This window comes from Prorops nasuta, unplaced genomic scaffold (assembly GCF_024137725.1).
Source record: "Prorops nasuta isolate Cenicafe-Biocafe unplaced genomic scaffold, Cenicafe_Pnas_1.2 PNAS00010, whole genome shotgun sequence".
Classification (NCBI taxonomy): Eukaryota; Metazoa; Arthropoda; class Insecta; order Hymenoptera; family Bethylidae; genus Prorops; species Prorops nasuta.
The window spans coordinates 1,289,851-1,306,897 of NW_027116807.1; the positions used below are offsets into that span (position 1 = coordinate 1,289,851).

Consider the following 17,047-nt stretch of genomic DNA (forward strand, 5'->3'; position numbering starts at 1 on the left):
ATCTCCTTAATTATTACAGACATCCAAATGTAGCATAAGGTATTTCTGAATGCAAATGATAAGATGTTCTGAAATAAATCTATGCCTAAATTTGATATCTGTATAGTTAGGTTAATATGCGTTTGAATATATGCTCTAGAATGTTTAAAGTGGCAGATCCTGTATATACAGTGAATATATTTAAGAGGAGCCTTTCCGGAAAAATTGCGTGGGGTTTTCTTGTAATTATCAACGTGCCTGAGACAGAGGTAGTCGGACCTATAAATGTATTCGAACCAACCAGTTTAAAAGATTTTATCCCTCAAACTAATTTCCCTGAAATTCCTCGAATCCCCAGATCCTTTCCAATTGATAATTTTTATCGTTTGTAAATATATGTAGAATTTTAATTGGATAATTATCTAGACCTTTTATCCTATTTTTTAATCTTCCTCGCCATTTTCCCGTATTACTTTCGATATACGTATGGTCTTTAATTTTATTCTTTTTTGCCACTCTCTTACTTAGCATGTAAGCCACCCAACTTGCCAATACGATTATAATAAATATATTAAACGAGAGCGTTTAGTTTCTTTCTTTATTTTACGTCCTTTAATTTTATATTTCTGTTTGCACGGTAAGTTGAAAGTTACTGTTCTTTTATCATTTAATATTTTTGTTCAAAACTGATTTGATAGAATTGTATCGTGACTTATCCATGTGAAGTTTGTTCTTATTAGTAATGTTTTTTATGCGTAGCAAGTGCGCTTAACTCTGAAGAATTTGATTCCTTCGTCGCATTGTACGTAACATTGTGATAGGAGGCTCAACTCTGTGCACAAAAATGTTTGGAGAAAAATAGGAAAAAGTACAAAATTCTCCGTTCTAGAGTTTCAACTTCCATATACATGCGAGCAAATGAAAGGAACGTCCAATTATAATGGAACATAGTTGATTAACCGGTAGATATGATTGTAATTAAAAGGTATTCTATATATACATAACTGATAAAATAACGACGCAAAATAATTTTAATTAGCGAAATGGCGAGGAGAGGATGATATCGCTGGATTCCTTTAAATATAAGAGGAACGAATTATAATATATCTTATAGCAACGACAATGCTAGAAAATACTGAAATAATCAACAACCGCAAAATGTAAACGCATCATCTACGCATCCTGTAATCTTAAATAAGACCCACGCGCGAATATGATAACGATAGATTGCGTATTCTATGTGCTCGTCGAAATATCGATTGTACGATAAAAAAGATTTTTCTGCCTGATTGTTTGAACGTCGAATTACGTTCAATAATTTAAATAAATTTCTTAAAATCAATGAAGAAAGAACATATAAAAATATTAAATTCCAGAACAAAATCGAGCGTATGAACAAGAAGAGTCGAGTTTAGTAAAGAATGCTTGGTTTTGGTACTTCCAAGAGAATCGTTCAGCTTTAATAGAGATGCGCGCGACGTTTCCATCGATTTGTCGCGGCGTAATTCACGTTCAGGAGTGAATATTGCGCGACACTGCGAATTCATTTCAAATTATTCCTTGGAGAAAAAAATTATATTACTCTATGGAAAAGAAATCGAATTGCGCTTATTCAACAAAGATCTTTTTGTCCTGTTCGAATTAAGAGAGTTAATTGGAAATTTGTATTTTTAAAAATCTTTTTAATCAACAATCCATTCATACGAGTAGAAGAATAATGATTATATAGAACTTTAGTAGCTCGTGGCGTTACGTTGATCGGTGCCTTCTTGCGGCCTGTTTGTACGCAAATTGCACCATTGAATTCGTCCAGCTGCATCTTCCAAAAGCATTCGACAAACAACGCGATTACTTTCGTAGAAAAATGTAGAAGAAGACAATACCATGTTTTTTATATAGTTTCATGTAAAGCCCTTGGTGCAATTGAACAATTATTAATTGGTATTGTAGTCAAATTTGGACGAATATCAGGGGTACATCAGGTGATCACAGTTCCTATTTTATTCCCTGCATGTTTATTTATAAGTACTACATATGTATACAAATAGAATTATTAATAAATGAATAAAAATAAACATTGAAGTATATCTGTATATCTGTATGTGGGAATGAAAACTTTGAGATAAAAAATTAGATCATTGTATATTGTAATAAAAATATATGCTATGTTACAGTATATTTCTTATCCGCTGTTAGTTAATTATCTTTACATATAAACATACCTGGTTTCTTTAGAAAATCAAAGTATATAGCTTTATTGAAGAAATCTATTTATTCTCGTATTTTATGTTTTACTATGATTTTTAATCCTAAACACATTTCTTCTGTAGTTTCTCTTGTTACTGTCTCATGTTTTTCAAAACTAGCAAACTTTGTTCATAAAAACTAAAATACAAAGCTGAAGTTATAGCTGCTTTCAATTGACTAGGAATTAAACCTTTATACATTCCCATTACACCTTCATCTTTAATTATTTTTATGGTGCAATCAATCAATCCTTTGCATTGGAAAAACTTGCCAAAGTCTCTTCTACCATGCTGAAAACCTTGGATTTGCATACGTTTTCTAGCTAAATCAAATGGGTAAACAATTGTTTTAGCTGTAAAGCCTGAAATGCTGCCAGCTATCATAGAATTTGAAAAAGCTGTGTTAGTTTCTTGAAAAATCATCTTATAGATATCTGTAAATATTCCATATACAGTAAATTCAATTGCCGTACGTGGTACTGTTTGTATTAGAGTTGGTAATAAACCAGCAAAAAATATTTTTGGAGATTCATGCCAAACAATAGAACTATAATAATAAGAAACAATTAAGAATTTGATAATGTTAAATATCTCAGAAAGGCATAAATTAATAGTTACCAGCAAGAGTGTAGCATCCCTTTATATATTTTATTTGTATTTGACTGTGCAACTAACCTTGTACGAACTGTATCAAAAGGATATGAAACCACTGTTGCAAAAAATCCTGCTCCTGCACCAGATATAAACTGCCCTACATGTTTCCATTTCTGCAACAGTACACTATTCTCTGATGTTTTCAAAAGAATGTTATAAGAATAAAACTGAAATATAGATATTCTTCAGGTAAATTATAGTCATAATAGTGTAATGTTTGATTAATTACCTGGCTCATGCCATAAACTATTGAAAGATATTGAGCTGGAACATGTCCTTTCCAAAATGCAGTCACTCCTTCTTCTTTATATATTAAAAGTATAGCTTGAAAAATAGAACGATATTTGCTTATATGATTGTGCGAGATGGGTTCAACTTGTAACTATCATCAAGAAAAAGAATTCATATAGAGAATTTATAAAATAAAATTTAAAATGTATAAACCTTACCTGAAATCTAATTTTCAATACATCCAAAGGCTGGGAAATAAATCTTGTAATAAACCCACTGCTTGCTCCAGCAATTGCATGATCAGAGTAATGTTCCATTTAAAGTTTTGATGCGCTGTTGGGGCAATTTTGGTAAATCTTATTCATAGAAAAAGGCCTCATTATAATTATTCTAATTTCTATTTAACTTGTTCATTCTATTTTAGCAAAGTGTTTGCAAAGGAAGAAACAATGCGTCACTCTGGCTAGCTGTCAAAAGATCTTAACAGATTTTAGAAATAAAATTCAAACCAGCTTGGTAGTTTTTATTGATCAACTTTCTGTTTCTGCTTCTTCAACATTAATTTTAGGACCAGTCATCCTACCTATTGATAAGAATTATAAACTGTATTAAAGTCTATTAAATTTCTATCTTTATCAAACTGCAGAGAACAATAGCTGAAATAGCACTTCTCTTCTAAGTGCGCATGTGTAGAGACGGCCGGTAATTTACGAAATAGCCAATAAGACAGTAGCGGCATACCTCTGCTGATTACAATTTATTCTAAAAAGTTACAATACTAATAATATGACGTTATACAAGATAATATTTAATTTAATTTATGGAGATCTACAATTTTCAATAGATGTGTGCGATAAATAATACAATTAATTTTTATTGCAACGAGATAGCAGATTTATTTTATACAAGTAATAATATAGAAATTAGAAGAAAATAAATTAACACTCTATCATGAACAATTTACAAGTATTAACATTGTCGGTGTAGATATTGTTTATTCATTGTCATCCGTAAATTTCTCCCAAGTGGGTCTCCAACACCATTTGCGTGATTGGCGTATGCAATCCATCTTCTCTTGGGCATTCTCACGTGCAAGTCGTTGCATTGGTGTTGCACTGCAAGAGTTTTGGGTAGCATTTAGCAATATTTTGTCATGTTGCAAGGCAGAACTTACGGCTACAAAAAAAAAGCCAATATTAATATAATATTACAATTTTTTTTACCAGTAAGGTAAATAGATATATAATTAAAATTCAACAGATATAGCATTACCTGATTTAGAAAATAACTTGGATAAGACGTACTGATCATCTGTAGTGGGCGTTGATTCTCTTTCTTGAGAGTTTCCTAATCTCCGTCCTATTAAAAAAGATATTCGTTCTCCTTCGAAAATTCCTGATATTTCTTTTTCATCCAAATTTTTTCTTCTATGTTTACTATGCTTGTGTTTTCGGTATGTTTTACGAATTTTGCTTTCATCTTCTTCACTCATTGGTTCATTAAGTTTATCAGTCAAATTTGGATTTACTTCCATTATTGTATCAGTTTCTTCTAGCTCCTTACTATCATTGCTATTTTGGTTTATAATGTTCAAAGTACTTTTAGTATTATCATTTTCTATATCTGGAATTTGATTCTCTATATTTTGACTTAAAACAGCTTGATTATTAGTATCGTCGAATACAGCATCAGTTTTCAGTTCTTCATTAGAATTAGAACTATTAATGTCCTCATTTTTCACAACTGAATTTGAGATACTACTATTATTAATATGCATCGTTTCTTTAATATTCATGGGCTTTTCTGATTTAGGAAGCTCCTTTGTAATCTTTACTATTCGTTTTTCAGAATTTTCATTCAAAGTATTTCCAGCATTATTAGATACGCATTTACTCAGCTTGGATGCTAATTTCCGCATTTGATCTACTTTAGTTGAAGAAAATTTTGATTTGGTAAGTTCAAGCTTAGAATCGTGAAACAGCCTATCAGATTCCGTTAAATTTCCATGAATAGGCTCATTTAAATTAAAAAGCTCAACCAAATCTGATGTTTTAAATATTCTACGTTGCCTTGGATCTTCCAGAACTCTATTTGAAAGCAAGAGCTTAAATATCTGTCTATGATATATCTGGAAATATAAATGGAACAAGATCTATCATTGTACAATAAAATTATACAAAACAAACATACCTTTTCTTCTATAGTACCAGCTGTAATAAGCCTATAAATAGTAACCTTCTTATCTTGCCCGATTCTCCATGCTCTTTCACGAGCTTGAACATCTGTCGCTGGATTCCAATCTGGATCGTAAATAATGACTCTATCAGCTCCTGTTAAATTTACCCCTAATCCGCCTACTCGAGTGGTTAATAAAAATATAAAATATGATGGATCCTATTGAAAAAAAAAGATAATGCAACAAATGATTCATTTTAATAATAAAGACAATTAGAACCTTACACTATTAAAGTTTTTGATTATTTGTTGTCTTTGTGACATGACAGTGCTTCCATCCAGTCTTAGATATGAATAGCTTTCATTTTGCAATAAGGCTTCCAAAACGTGTAGCATCTGAAAATTTGTTATTTGTCCACATTAATTGGCTTAATCTTTATTAAAGTTATGAATGAATGATATTACTTACTTGTCTTCCTTGAGTAAACAGTAAAACTCTGTGACCTTGCTTTTTCCAAATTTTGAGAAGGGAGCGAACAACGACCATTTTTCCAGCTCTTTTCCAAAAACCAAATTTCTTGAGGGACTCCTCATCCATTGCATTAAGCTCTTCATCGGAATCCTGTTGAATGAAAATAATTTTAAACAAATACACACATTTACTATCAATTATTAATTTATATTAAAAATGCATTAAACTTACTGCATCTCTTGAGTACAAATATAAATCAGGATGATTGCATAGTTTTCTAAGGGCAGAAAGAGCTACAAAAAGTCTAGCTTTATATCTTAAACCTTCCTGACTATTATTCTTATCACGTAATACAAAAGATACATCATCTGATCTTAAATATTCCTTATACAATTTCTTTTGCTCATCTGTTAAACAGCAAAACAACACCTACACATAAAATAAACTATCTGTATTAAATTACATTTAGGAATTTTACATATTGAAAAATTTGCTTTAAAGATAACTGTATAGACTATTCATTGAAATTGAAATGCAAAGGTACCTGTTCATTTTTCTCTGGCAAACAAACATGATGCTGGACATCATTTTTAGTCCTTCGCAGCATATAAGGAGTGATAGCATCTTTTAGCATAGTAGCTACTTGTAATGCGGTAGCTTCTTGAAGGGCACTTGCATTTGCGTATCCACCGCGCGTTATAGGATTCGCGCAATGTTCTAAAAAGGCAGGTAATGTGCCTAATTTACCTGGTAAAATGAAATCAAATAAAGACCATAGCTCTTTTAACGAGTTCTGCATTGGGCTTCCAGTCAACAACAGACGATGCGGTGTTGAAAATTTTTTCACGATCTTGCTCACCTATAAGCAGAACAATGTATAAAATAATGGGAGATATTTAATATATTTTATAAAATACCTTTGCTTCTGGATTTCGTATTTTGTGGCCTTCGTCGAGAATCACATAGTGCCATTGAAAATTAACCAGTAAGTCTTTATGCCTGAGAATGCTAGAATACGATGTGACCAATATACCGCCTGGCTTTAAAGAATGTAATAAATATTCAAGATCTCCTACAAATTGTTGCAACATAAAATAAAAACGCGTACTATATATTACAGTAAAGATGATATTATAAAATAGTTAAAATAGTATTATTTACCACTATAAGTGCCAGAATGATGAAGAACTGCAACGCGAATGATCGGCCACCATTCATGAAAATGTTTCACCCATTGCTCCATTAATGTTGCTGGGCAAAGGATTAAAGTTGGCCCTAATCCTCTAAACCTATTTTATAAAATTATGCAATAACGAAAAATTGAGGCAATGATTGAATCTAATCTAATTCTTAAATACTGAAAATACCTTTCTCCATCAGAAAGTAATTCGCTAAAATCTAGGCCTGCCAGAAATGCAATAACTTGTACCGTTTTACCTAGGCCCATCTCATCACCCAGTAATCCACCTAAATCTCTGCCATGCAATTCCCAAAGCCATTGTACAGAGACTTTTTGGTACCTGAAAATCCAGTCGCGGCATAGTACTGAAAGTTTCACCCATAACAAATACTTCTCAATTGATACTAATTAAGAAGAATATAAAAATACCTATACAATCTTTTCCAGATTGATTGAGGTACTTTAAAAAGATTATCTATTTTATGAAATGCTTGATTTTTGGCTAAATGACATTCCTCTACCCTTTGATGATAAATATCTTCATCTCCATCATCTAAAACTGAAGACAGGAAGTCATTTTTTTTTATTAACTATTGCAAAAAACAATGATAAATAATTTTTTATATTATATTAAAGTTACTTCTAGTACAATGACTCCTGAAGAATGATGAAGTAGCTCTAGGAACTCTCTTTTTCAGTTGAACTAACTTATCTTCATCTAAAAATATTATAATACATTTGTAAAATATAATATACCAATTTATTCTAACTAATCTTACCTGAATCTTCAAGCTCATCACTAGGAATATATTCACTATCGGAATCATTTACTTGATTCAAATGAGCTCTCTTGGTTGAAATATCTTTAATTCTGTCATGAGAAGAAACAACACTGGAATTTGTAGTATGTGAGCTAGTAGTATTAATAATTTCAGATTCTGTCAAGGTCTTTGCAGCATTTTCATGTTTTTCTTTTGATTTTCGTAATTTGATGTTCGATTTAAAGTAATTAGAGTTATTATTGGATACTGAAGCAGAATGCGGTGTTATGTTTTTTAAGTCAGATTTTTTTAATCTTTGCTTCTTAGCTGGTATTGAAACTGTTGCCTTGCCTTGTTTTCGCTTTCCAACAGAAGTTTTAACTAATGTCTTTTTTTGTTTGGCAAGCTCAGATTGCTGCATAAGATATTTTTCTAAATCCAGTAACTGTGAAGTTTTGTTGAAAACTCTATAAAGTTTTAAACAAATTAAATCCTAGATTAATATAATTATCAAGAAATAAAGAATACAATTACCTACCCTTGAATTTTTTGACTTCTATATTCTTTATTAATGGCCTGAAACGGAGTAATTTCTCCTGATTGTACTTGTTTTTGAAAGAAATCCCTTTTCTCTTCATTTTCAGCAGCCCTTTGAGATTCATTATCATTATTCGCTGTAGCTACTTCCAAATTTGCTCCACTGTTAGAAGTCTGTGGTTTTTTAAATTGATCTAAATATTCAGATGCTGCTGCAATACAACTGTTCTCAGTTTGAACAGACAGAACCTATATATGAATGAAAGTTTTTTTTATTGGAGAAAAGAAATTTATGTAAATCAGCTTAATGTGAAACTTGTTTACAAAATTCTAACCTCATTCGGTAAATTTTGTTGAATTTCAAATAACAAATCTGCTTTACTATTTGTTTCATTTTCTTCAACATTGTCACAATCTGTTTCCATCATAAAACGTCGTACACAGTGAATGTAAGAAGGGCTTTGCTTTATAACCACAAACACAGTATGTATAAGCTATTGAATCTTTATTAAAGGTTGATTTAAGTGAATGTTAATACAAGAGACTCTCTTTTTCCTCTCTAATTTAATATCAGGCAAGACGTTTAAAGATTCCAACGTAATTCATTGATCTTCTTTTATATCCACGAGCCGCCATTATCAATCCAGTTCTGATTTAACAACAGCTGTTCAATGTTCGGTAATTATACTATGACTGTACAGTGTACATAAACCGGTCATGTAAAGTTGACGCACAGACAGTGACGTCAGTAACATGTGCCTCCGGTTAAAAGAAAACTAAAATTTTTCAGTTTCCGTTTTGCTCGTACGGATTAATCCTTCGTTGTTCTGCACAACAGTTACAGTAGTATAGCAAATTATTTTAAAGCTAGAAAGAGAGTGGAAAGGAAAAAATAGAGGAATATAAGCACGACGTATATTAAATTTTTTTGTATTTTCAGATTTACCGCGGATAGCTAACATATGAGCCAGCTGTCAATAGTTATTACATCATATTAATAGGAATGCAATAGCTTTTTTTGCAATTTATAAAGATAAAATTGATTTGTATTCATGATAGAAAGTACATTGAGAAAAAAACATTATATTGCTGTCAAATCCAGATCCAAAAAGGTGTGACACTTTGAAATCGAAATCTGTCGGGATGACCGACGTGCGAGATGTTAGGAAAGGTATTAGACCATTCGAAGGGAGTTCCGGCTGGTGAATTTGCTGGGCCGGAAGTGGCCTCAAACGTTTCAAGGCCATCTACGTCAACTGCCAAAATTTTACTGTCTATCACTCCAACTGGTATAGGTTCCGATTCTTGATCGCCTCTAAAAGTCAAAATTTGCGAAAGTTCCAGATCTGTTTGGTGATTATCCCCTCGCTGGTCGTTGCCTCGCATCAATCGTCTCACATGCTCTAGCGTGGTGATATTTTTCTGCAGACGGGTAACGTGGTCTTTCTGCAATACGCTTTCTTGCATCATCCAATCATTGGTGTTAATATCCATGAAAGATGCACCGGTGCAGGAAAGAAAACTGGCCTCGGCAAAGACTTTAGAATAATTAAGCGAGTTCGTTGTACCAGCCTGCTGCTCCACCAACCAGATGACGTTGATACGTGGCTCAAACGATAACCATTGACGCTGCGTCGATAAAGATGATTTCTCGTAAGTCATCATACGCGACCAGGACTCGGCTCCTCTGGCTAATCGATTTGCAGCCATTACTCTCACGGATGACAGGATCTGCGATCAGTAATTTTAACTTTATCCGTGCACATACATACAGAGTAAAATAGACCAAAAGAGAAAACTCACGCGCTCTTTTGTAATGGAAGCGTTGTTTCGTTTGGACGTAGATAAAAGTGGTGTCGACGCTACCAATAGCAGATTATCATGAGCGTTCCCTTCAAGGATGTAAAATTCATCGTGTGAAGACAGAGCACCAGGATACGAGGACATTACCACTGATTTCGCAGCTATCGGCTCAGCAGTTGGAAACGGTGCATGATGAAAATTGAATTTGTACCTCTTCAACAATCTTAGCATTTTTGAGTATCTGCGACATTCGAAAAAGATTGGGAGAAGGGATGTGATTATTTCAGTTGGAGCATTTTTTACACAATTGTTAATTAGTATACACTACTACCTGCTGAAGCGCGCTGCTGCTGTGAAATCCTTTCGCGTTGCAATGTTTATTTAATGAGTGTTAGTGCGTTTCTAGCAGTAAATAGTAGTAAAACATACGCGTATATGTATATACTTACGGGGCAGCGGTGTTGTGGGCAAACACCATCAACGGTTGAAGATTCTCTCTGGCCAGTGCTTTTACAAAAATCATACCCTTGGCTTGAATTTGAGCATCGGTCATATTGAAGTCATCGTTGAAATCTGTTAGATCGTCGGCCATTGCCAGCCAAAGAAAATCATCTGATTGCATTTGCACGTTTTGCTGACGACTACGGCGAACGGCAAATTTGAATCCGGCCTCAAGCCCGTCCAATTGAGCGTAAAACAAGGATACCATATGCCAGAAGGGTTCCTGAGATTTCCTAAGTTGAGCCCGTTCGCGTATGTAGTCCGAATTTTCACGTAGCTGAGTCATTAGGTGTCTGCATCGATCGGGCCTCTTTTCACACCTAACGTTCACCGTGTTGTACCAATGATGGTGTATCAGTTGCCAAGTTAAACTTCCCTCCAATAAACCTGCAGCGTAAGCTTGCACGGCGTCCGGATACTTTGCCGAGGTTTCAATTTCAACGAGCGACCACCTGCGTCAATATACAGAGAAAAAGTGCAACTCATGCGTGCGCTAGAGCGTCCAATCTTTACACATACTAATATTAATTACCCAGATTGAAAGATTGCTGTTTTATAATAGGCACGGGCCGCATTGAGTGGTAAGCTCGAAAGATCATTTCCTTGTCCCCAAAAGTCAATCTGATATCCTCCTTTCCGATTCCAAGATACGCTAGCAGAATAAGTCCCATCGTTCTCCACTCTGTTCAAAGTGAAGTTTATATTTTATCTATGTATACATATGCATATTAACACGTTTATTTTAATTAGTGCCAGACCTGGTATGTAAACATTCATTTATCTATGTAACTATAGGAGATATCAAGTTTTTTCATAACACCATTTAAGATCTAAATTAAGGGATTTCAAAAAAACTCCAAACAAAAAGTCTTATTTCTTGTAGTTGTAGAATAAATGAATTTTTATGCCTGAATTTCGGGTCAAACAAAAAAAGTGACTAGGGTATTATAATTTATATCAAGCAATACTGACCTTCCAAACTCTCCAAGGATTATGGCACCGATACCAAGAAGGGCAACGGCCACGAGGATGTAAGTGGAGATGCGAGTCTGCAGCCAAGAGGCTCCTACCACCTTCAGCATGGCTCATCGGTAAGCTAAACCACTTTCTTCTTATTTCTCTTCTACTTTTCTCTCCACCTTCTCTTTTTCTTCTTTTGTTTCAATGCGAAAACTCAAGTTGGATGGAATACAGGATTTTTCCGTTCTCTCAACCCATCGAATACAAAAGTCTGCTTGCTTCCTCCAGAAGCTTCCTCTATTACCAAGCTGCGAAAATCCAACATAAATAAATTCACGATAAATCTTAACAGACGTGCTTATATACCTTAAAGTTTTTACGAGCGACGCATTACGTTCACGGAAATAGTTACGCCGCCGTATTTGGATTATCATCAAATTTCAATTAAACACTTTATTATTCTTTCTCCTGTTATCACTGCTCCCCCCTTTATTTCCCCATTTGCCACTTTGTTATCTCGAGATTGCAAAGCGATGACGATCATTAATATATTATCAGTGGAATAGTGACGCAATGTACTATTAAATTGCATAATAAGGCAAGTTTTCAGGAAAAATTGTCAAATGAGATTTGAAAAATTTGGAAAAGCTTGTTACTGGTCAAAAAAGCACGTGGTGGCAGATGGTCGAAACGTGGTGCTGCACCATCGATGAATTAGCTAGGTGCGAGAGGTAGATAGAAAGAAAGAAAGATAATTGTGACTCACGTTGTTTTTTTGGTGAAAATTGGAGGGAGTCGTAAACGGGCAGAGAATCGGTCATTCGAACGGTGATTACATTCCTGACGAGTGAAATTGGCTAGTCGTACAATACGACGTGGGACCAGTTGCTCCGACACTGAAGTCCCGAAACACGCGTACGCTCCGTTTTGGTTTTCGATCGAGACTGCTTGCTCCGTTGCTCGTTCTTCCTTCTCCTTCTTAGCCGACGAGGCCAACTTTGCCTCGCCTCTTCATTCCCCTCACTTAACTCTACAACTCTCTGTGAGCTATCCGTGTGTGTAAGCACTGCGTCGAGTGTGGCTGAGTGTGGTACACTAATAACAGCACCTAACCTACAACACCGGCTGGCGCCTGGCAGTGTTGCAAGAGCGTGGGTATTTTGTCCCCCCACTATGAGTTCCAGTGCCTATGCTAGTGATAGACCTGTTTTTCTTCGTTGCACTATTGAACTAGTGCAATTAGTTGAAATAAGACAAACATATTGTTTTCTCACTCTAACTCATTGAACTAGTGCAGCAGTGCAGGGCAAAAAAACAAACCTGATATCATATGGAAGTCTTTCTGGGGGATTCAAATACCCACCATCTTGCATCAGTACTGGTTGGGGCCAGTGGGGCCGCCACCGAGGCGCAATCGCGCGAAGATAGCACGACGGGGGGAGTATAAGAGGGCACTAACCACAATTCTCTTCACAGAATCAGCTGCAAACGCCCCCCCCCCCTCTTAGTCGCTTTCTGCCATCTTGTCCCCTTCCTCTTGCCTATATAATTGTGAGTCTTGTCGCCATGTCGCTAAATAATAGCCTCCTGCTTCTCTTTTTCTTAAGAATAAATTCTTCCGTTCTCTCCTCAGGCACTATGTTTATTATATCATTAAGGAACGATAACAAACGTTTAAGACTATTTAGATAGCACGACCATTTCTTTATAGCTCTACTATAATAGTAAATACACTCAGTGGGAAGTGAGACTGGGAGCTGGAAAGAGAAATTGATTCGTTTGATCGGTTTGATGCAACGACCTTTCATTTATCTTCAGTCTGTACTTTCTTTTTTTGCCAAATTCCTCTATAGTAAGAAAACGATGAATAATTTCCCACGGTGTATATACTTATACAACGTCATTATGTAGCGTTACTATATAGAACGAGTTCGTTCCCGCGCGAATCCTAAGTGAATTGACTCTAATTATTGTAAGAAGAAAAAGAATAACTGTAACGAACATTGACCTTGGCTAATGTCACTCATTACGTAAAACCTAAATTGCTAGGCTCACCAATATTTTTACAAGCCGAAATAATAATTGAGACGAGTAAGACGCAGTGAGGCAAGCTTCTCTTATATACCATAACTTTTTAATCAGCGTTAATCATAACACTTAACGATTCAACATTAAATCTATCTAGATCAGATAAGCACTCGTCTGACGAGAATCGAGCCAATCGATCTGCACTAATTAACATAATGATCAAGATGAGAATAAAAAAGATTGGACGCTCACGATTGCTTGAACTTTATGCACGGAATTATACAAAGCCTCGATATAATAAAGCAAGAGCTGGAAGAGTCATGGAATTTGTTGATTGTGGTCCTGAAACGAGCACGCGCTAACGTTGGAATGCAATAATCCTTAGCGAGCTATTCCATTATTAAGATATGTTCGCGCGGTCCATGAATTTTATTCTCCCTCACTTATTTCTATCGTTCGATACGACGCTTAATAACACTATTCTGTGCTGCGTCATCGCCAAGTTTTCTTAATTTAATTACTCCGCAATCGAACCTTGCGAAAATCACCAATTAGTCCTTTAACTAGCGGGAGATTGAGAAAATGCTGGAGGCAGCTCTGACAACCAACAGCCAACAATTAACTTCATTCTAGGTGTAATAATAATATTATTAGTGGTGAAGAGGTGAGCGTGTAAATGGAAAAGGGTATGACAAAATTCAAAAAGATATAAAATCGTTTGCCTCAGTAGCACAAATACCCCCACAACATCCTTAGAAAGCACCGAGGATATCCGCAAGTTCAGTAGACATGACGAGGATGTCCTTTGAACATCATGTGCCATCAGGGTGGTGGATTATGCGCAGACCGAAAGATCCTGCGCCAAGCTCCAAGGGTTTCTCTCGAACCGGCCCAGTTCAATCGTCGACTCTTAGCGGGATTTATGTCTACAGAGAGAAAAATGATCGGCTTTCCTTGCTTAATATTGCTCCTTAATGTCGCTATGGCGTTATCCCGATATCGATCAACGGAATCGGATATCATACACGATCTTCCACTGGGATCCGATTCATCTTTCCATTGGAGGTATTCTAAATATAAAAACAAAAGTTTAAAAATATAAGAAGAAAAACTAGTGCTCTTAATTTTTGTTACAGGGTTGATTTGATATCCAAACTGATAATCGCTGAAGTTCACTACACAGCCGAGGAAAATTCATGGTTCGCACTTGGCTTCTCAGATTACGGACAATTGAAACCGGCCGATTATTGCGTGATATGGATAGATTGGCATCGTCAAACGAGACTAGAAGTAAGTGCGATAGTCGAGAAAAAACTTATAGATATATGGATACAGAGAAAAGAAATATTTGAATGGCACTCTTGGTAAAAATAGGACGCGTGGGCTGACAAGGATGGTGAGTTGAATTTGGACACACAGCAGGATTGTGAAAACTTTGCTTGGCGCCGGCGTGGAAACGTTACAAAGTTTACTTTTACAAGAAAGTTTGATACTTGCGATGAACATGATTATACGATAGAGGTAACTCATGCATGGAGTCCATGTTTATTTTCTCATGTCAGGACAGAGAAATAATCTGATATTTTTAGAGGGGTACCACTCACATCGTATGGTTAAAAGGTCGAGGGCCACTTTCCTCGTTGGCTGGATTGCGAGTAAGCGACGCTGAAACATCTGGAATGGCAAGGACCGAATTGCCGAGGGTAGCCCGTAAGAAGCCCAAATTTCCTACGAATGCCTGGCAATTGGAATTATTGGCGCAGAAGGTTGCTGTACCTAATAAAGAGACTACTTATTGGTGTAGGGTTCAAAAGCTGCCATCTACCTTACACCAGAAGTATAAATCTTAACGTACATTAATATATTATTCTATTATATTTTCTAATCTATTATTGTACATGCAGACATCATGTGTTGCAATTCGGTCCGGTAATTCAAGAAGGTAACGAACACTTGGTCCATCACATGGAAGTTTTTCACTGTGCTGGAGCCGTTGATGAAGAGATTCCCAGTTACAGTGGACCTTGCGATAGTACCGAGAGACCGGCTAAAACACAGGTGGGTCAAAAGTATAGATACTCATATAACTGCATAGTAACGAGTGACTTAATTAATTTAAAATAAAACTTGCATCCTTGGCAGATTTGTAAGAAGGTACTAGCAGCTTGGGCAATGGGAGCCGATACTTTCGTTTATCCTGAAGAGGCGGGCTTACCATTTGGTGGAAAAGATTTTAATCCTTATGTAATGCTGGAAGTACATTACAACAATCCTGAATTGGAAACAGGAAAGGTCGATACTTCGGGTATTCGATTCGTGCTCACCAAACATCTACGTAAATATGACGCTGGCGTCATTGAATTGGGCTTGGAGTACACTGATAAGATGGCTATACCACCACAACAGGAAGCGTTTATTCTATCTGGCCACTGTATAGCGGAATGTACGGGGGTTGGTCTAGATCAGACTGGAATTCGTATTTTCGCATCCCAATTGCACACTCACCTAACAGGAACCAAAGTCCTCACTCGTCACATTCGTGATGGTACGGAATTGCCAGCTCTCAACTATGACAATCATTACTCTACTCATTTTCAAGAGATTAGAATCCTGCCGAAACCAGTCATCGTATTACCGGTACTGTGCTTTGATTATGACGTTTAAATCCAATTCATATGTAAAACTTTGCCATTTTCTCAGGGAGATGCTTTGATAACCAGCTGCACCTATAATACAATGGATAGAAGAAATGTAACACTGGGTGGTTTCGCCATATCGGATGAAATGTGCGTCAACTACATTCATTACTACCCAAATACTCGCTTAGAGGTATAATTTACTTCAAAATTTCTTCTCATGTGGATAGCTGCCTTATAATCACTCCCCCATCTAAAGGTATGCAAAAGTGCAATCAGCGACGATGCCCTGAGAACGTATTTTCGTTATATGCGGGAATGGGAAAACCAGAAAACTGCAGTTGATAAAGCAATTTCCGACAACTATAAGAGTATCGAGTGGACCAAAGTTCGTGTCGAAGCTTTGCACGATTTATACGAGGCGGCTCCATTAGGTTCTTATCACATTTGAATATTCCTTTCTTATACTTTGGATTATCACAATATTTTTTAAACAGGTATGCAATGCAATGGTTCGGATGGATCTCGATTGCCAGGACTATGGGACAATATTGCAGCGACATCGGTGAAACTACCTCTTTCACCACCAGCTCGTAACTGTTTGTGGAGCCTCGCCAACAAAACCATGATATATCCTATAATGAGCTAAATACTAAGAATAGAAAATTACATATAATAGAGCTAAGACTATGGTAAAGTGTATAATGTCATAATAGTATAACAATTAGTGCAGAAAAATAAGATAATAATATATATTACTAATATGTAATAAAATCGACGTGAATAAGGGAGGAAATAGTGAATCAATAGAGATGCAATGTCTAAAAGCTTATAAACTTCGCTATACTGTATATTTATGTACTTTGAATGTTTTTTGGCAGTAC

The 17,047-nt window shown here is 35.7% G+C and overlaps 4 protein-coding genes across 6 annotated transcripts; 1 reads left to right on the forward strand and 3 right to left on the reverse strand.

Moving 5' to 3' along the window:
* Positions 1-913: 913 nt before the first annotated feature.
* LOC136777096 (mitochondrial thiamine pyrophosphate carrier-like) lies at positions 914-3,427 on the reverse strand. Its single transcript, XM_066733167.1, has 4 exons — positions 3,329-3,427; positions 3,109-3,261; positions 2,901-3,046; positions 914-2,862 (listed from the first exon to the last, which is right to left on the reverse strand). Exons 1-4 carry the CDS (start codon positions 3,425-3,427, stop codon positions 2,319-2,321), a joined length of 942 nt encoding a protein of 313 aa, XP_066589264.1. The 3' UTR covers positions 914-2,318.
* Positions 3,044-9,066, reverse strand: LOC136776574 (DNA excision repair protein ERCC-6-like). 3 transcript variants are annotated; one of them, XM_066732201.1, is made up of 17 exons: positions 8,571-9,066; positions 8,237-8,484; positions 7,717-8,165; positions 7,578-7,655; positions 7,367-7,496; positions 7,125-7,277; positions 6,919-7,046; positions 6,675-6,793; positions 6,302-6,616; positions 5,989-6,186; positions 5,755-5,907; positions 5,571-5,681; positions 5,301-5,504; positions 4,383-5,238; positions 3,329-4,286; positions 3,109-3,203; positions 3,044-3,062 (listed from the first exon to the last, which is right to left on the reverse strand). In XM_066732201.1, the coding sequence occupies exons 1-15, from the start codon at positions 8,661-8,663 to the stop codon at positions 4,105-4,107; spliced, it is 3,417 nt and encodes a 1,138-aa protein (XP_066588298.1). In that variant the 5' UTR covers positions 8,664-9,066; the 3' UTR covers positions 3,044-3,062; positions 3,109-3,203; positions 3,329-4,104. The 3 variants fall into 3 exon arrangements, with proteins under 3 accessions (XP_066588298.1, XP_066588299.1, XP_066588297.1); XM_066732202.1 differs by having other exon boundaries at positions 5,346-5,504; positions 6,675-6,829; XM_066732200.1 differs by having other exon boundaries at positions 6,675-6,829.
* Positions 9,067-9,149: 83 nt separating this feature from the next.
* On the reverse strand, positions 9,150-12,556 carry lama (lamina ancestor). The gene is made up of 6 exons (XM_066732210.1): positions 12,266-12,556; positions 11,512-11,807; positions 11,072-11,221; positions 10,488-10,991; positions 10,039-10,279; positions 9,150-9,966 (listed from the first exon to the last, which is right to left on the reverse strand). Exons 2-6 carry the CDS (start codon positions 11,619-11,621, stop codon positions 9,328-9,330), a joined length of 1,644 nt encoding a protein of 547 aa, XP_066588307.1. The 5' UTR covers positions 11,622-11,807; positions 12,266-12,556; the 3' UTR covers positions 9,150-9,327.
* A 742-nt stretch (positions 12,557-13,298) lies between these two features.
* On the forward strand, positions 13,299-16,964 carry LOC136776577 (dopamine beta-hydroxylase-like). Its single transcript, XM_066732204.1, has 9 exons — positions 13,299-14,592; positions 14,664-14,817; positions 14,902-15,048; positions 15,117-15,364; positions 15,432-15,585; positions 15,670-16,164; positions 16,228-16,356; positions 16,423-16,597; positions 16,661-16,964. The coding sequence occupies exons 1-9, from the start codon at positions 14,342-14,344 to the stop codon at positions 16,810-16,812; spliced, it is 1,905 nt and encodes a 634-aa protein (XP_066588301.1). The 5' UTR covers positions 13,299-14,341; the 3' UTR covers positions 16,813-16,964.
* The last annotated feature ends 83 nt before the right edge of the window (positions 16,965-17,047 follow it).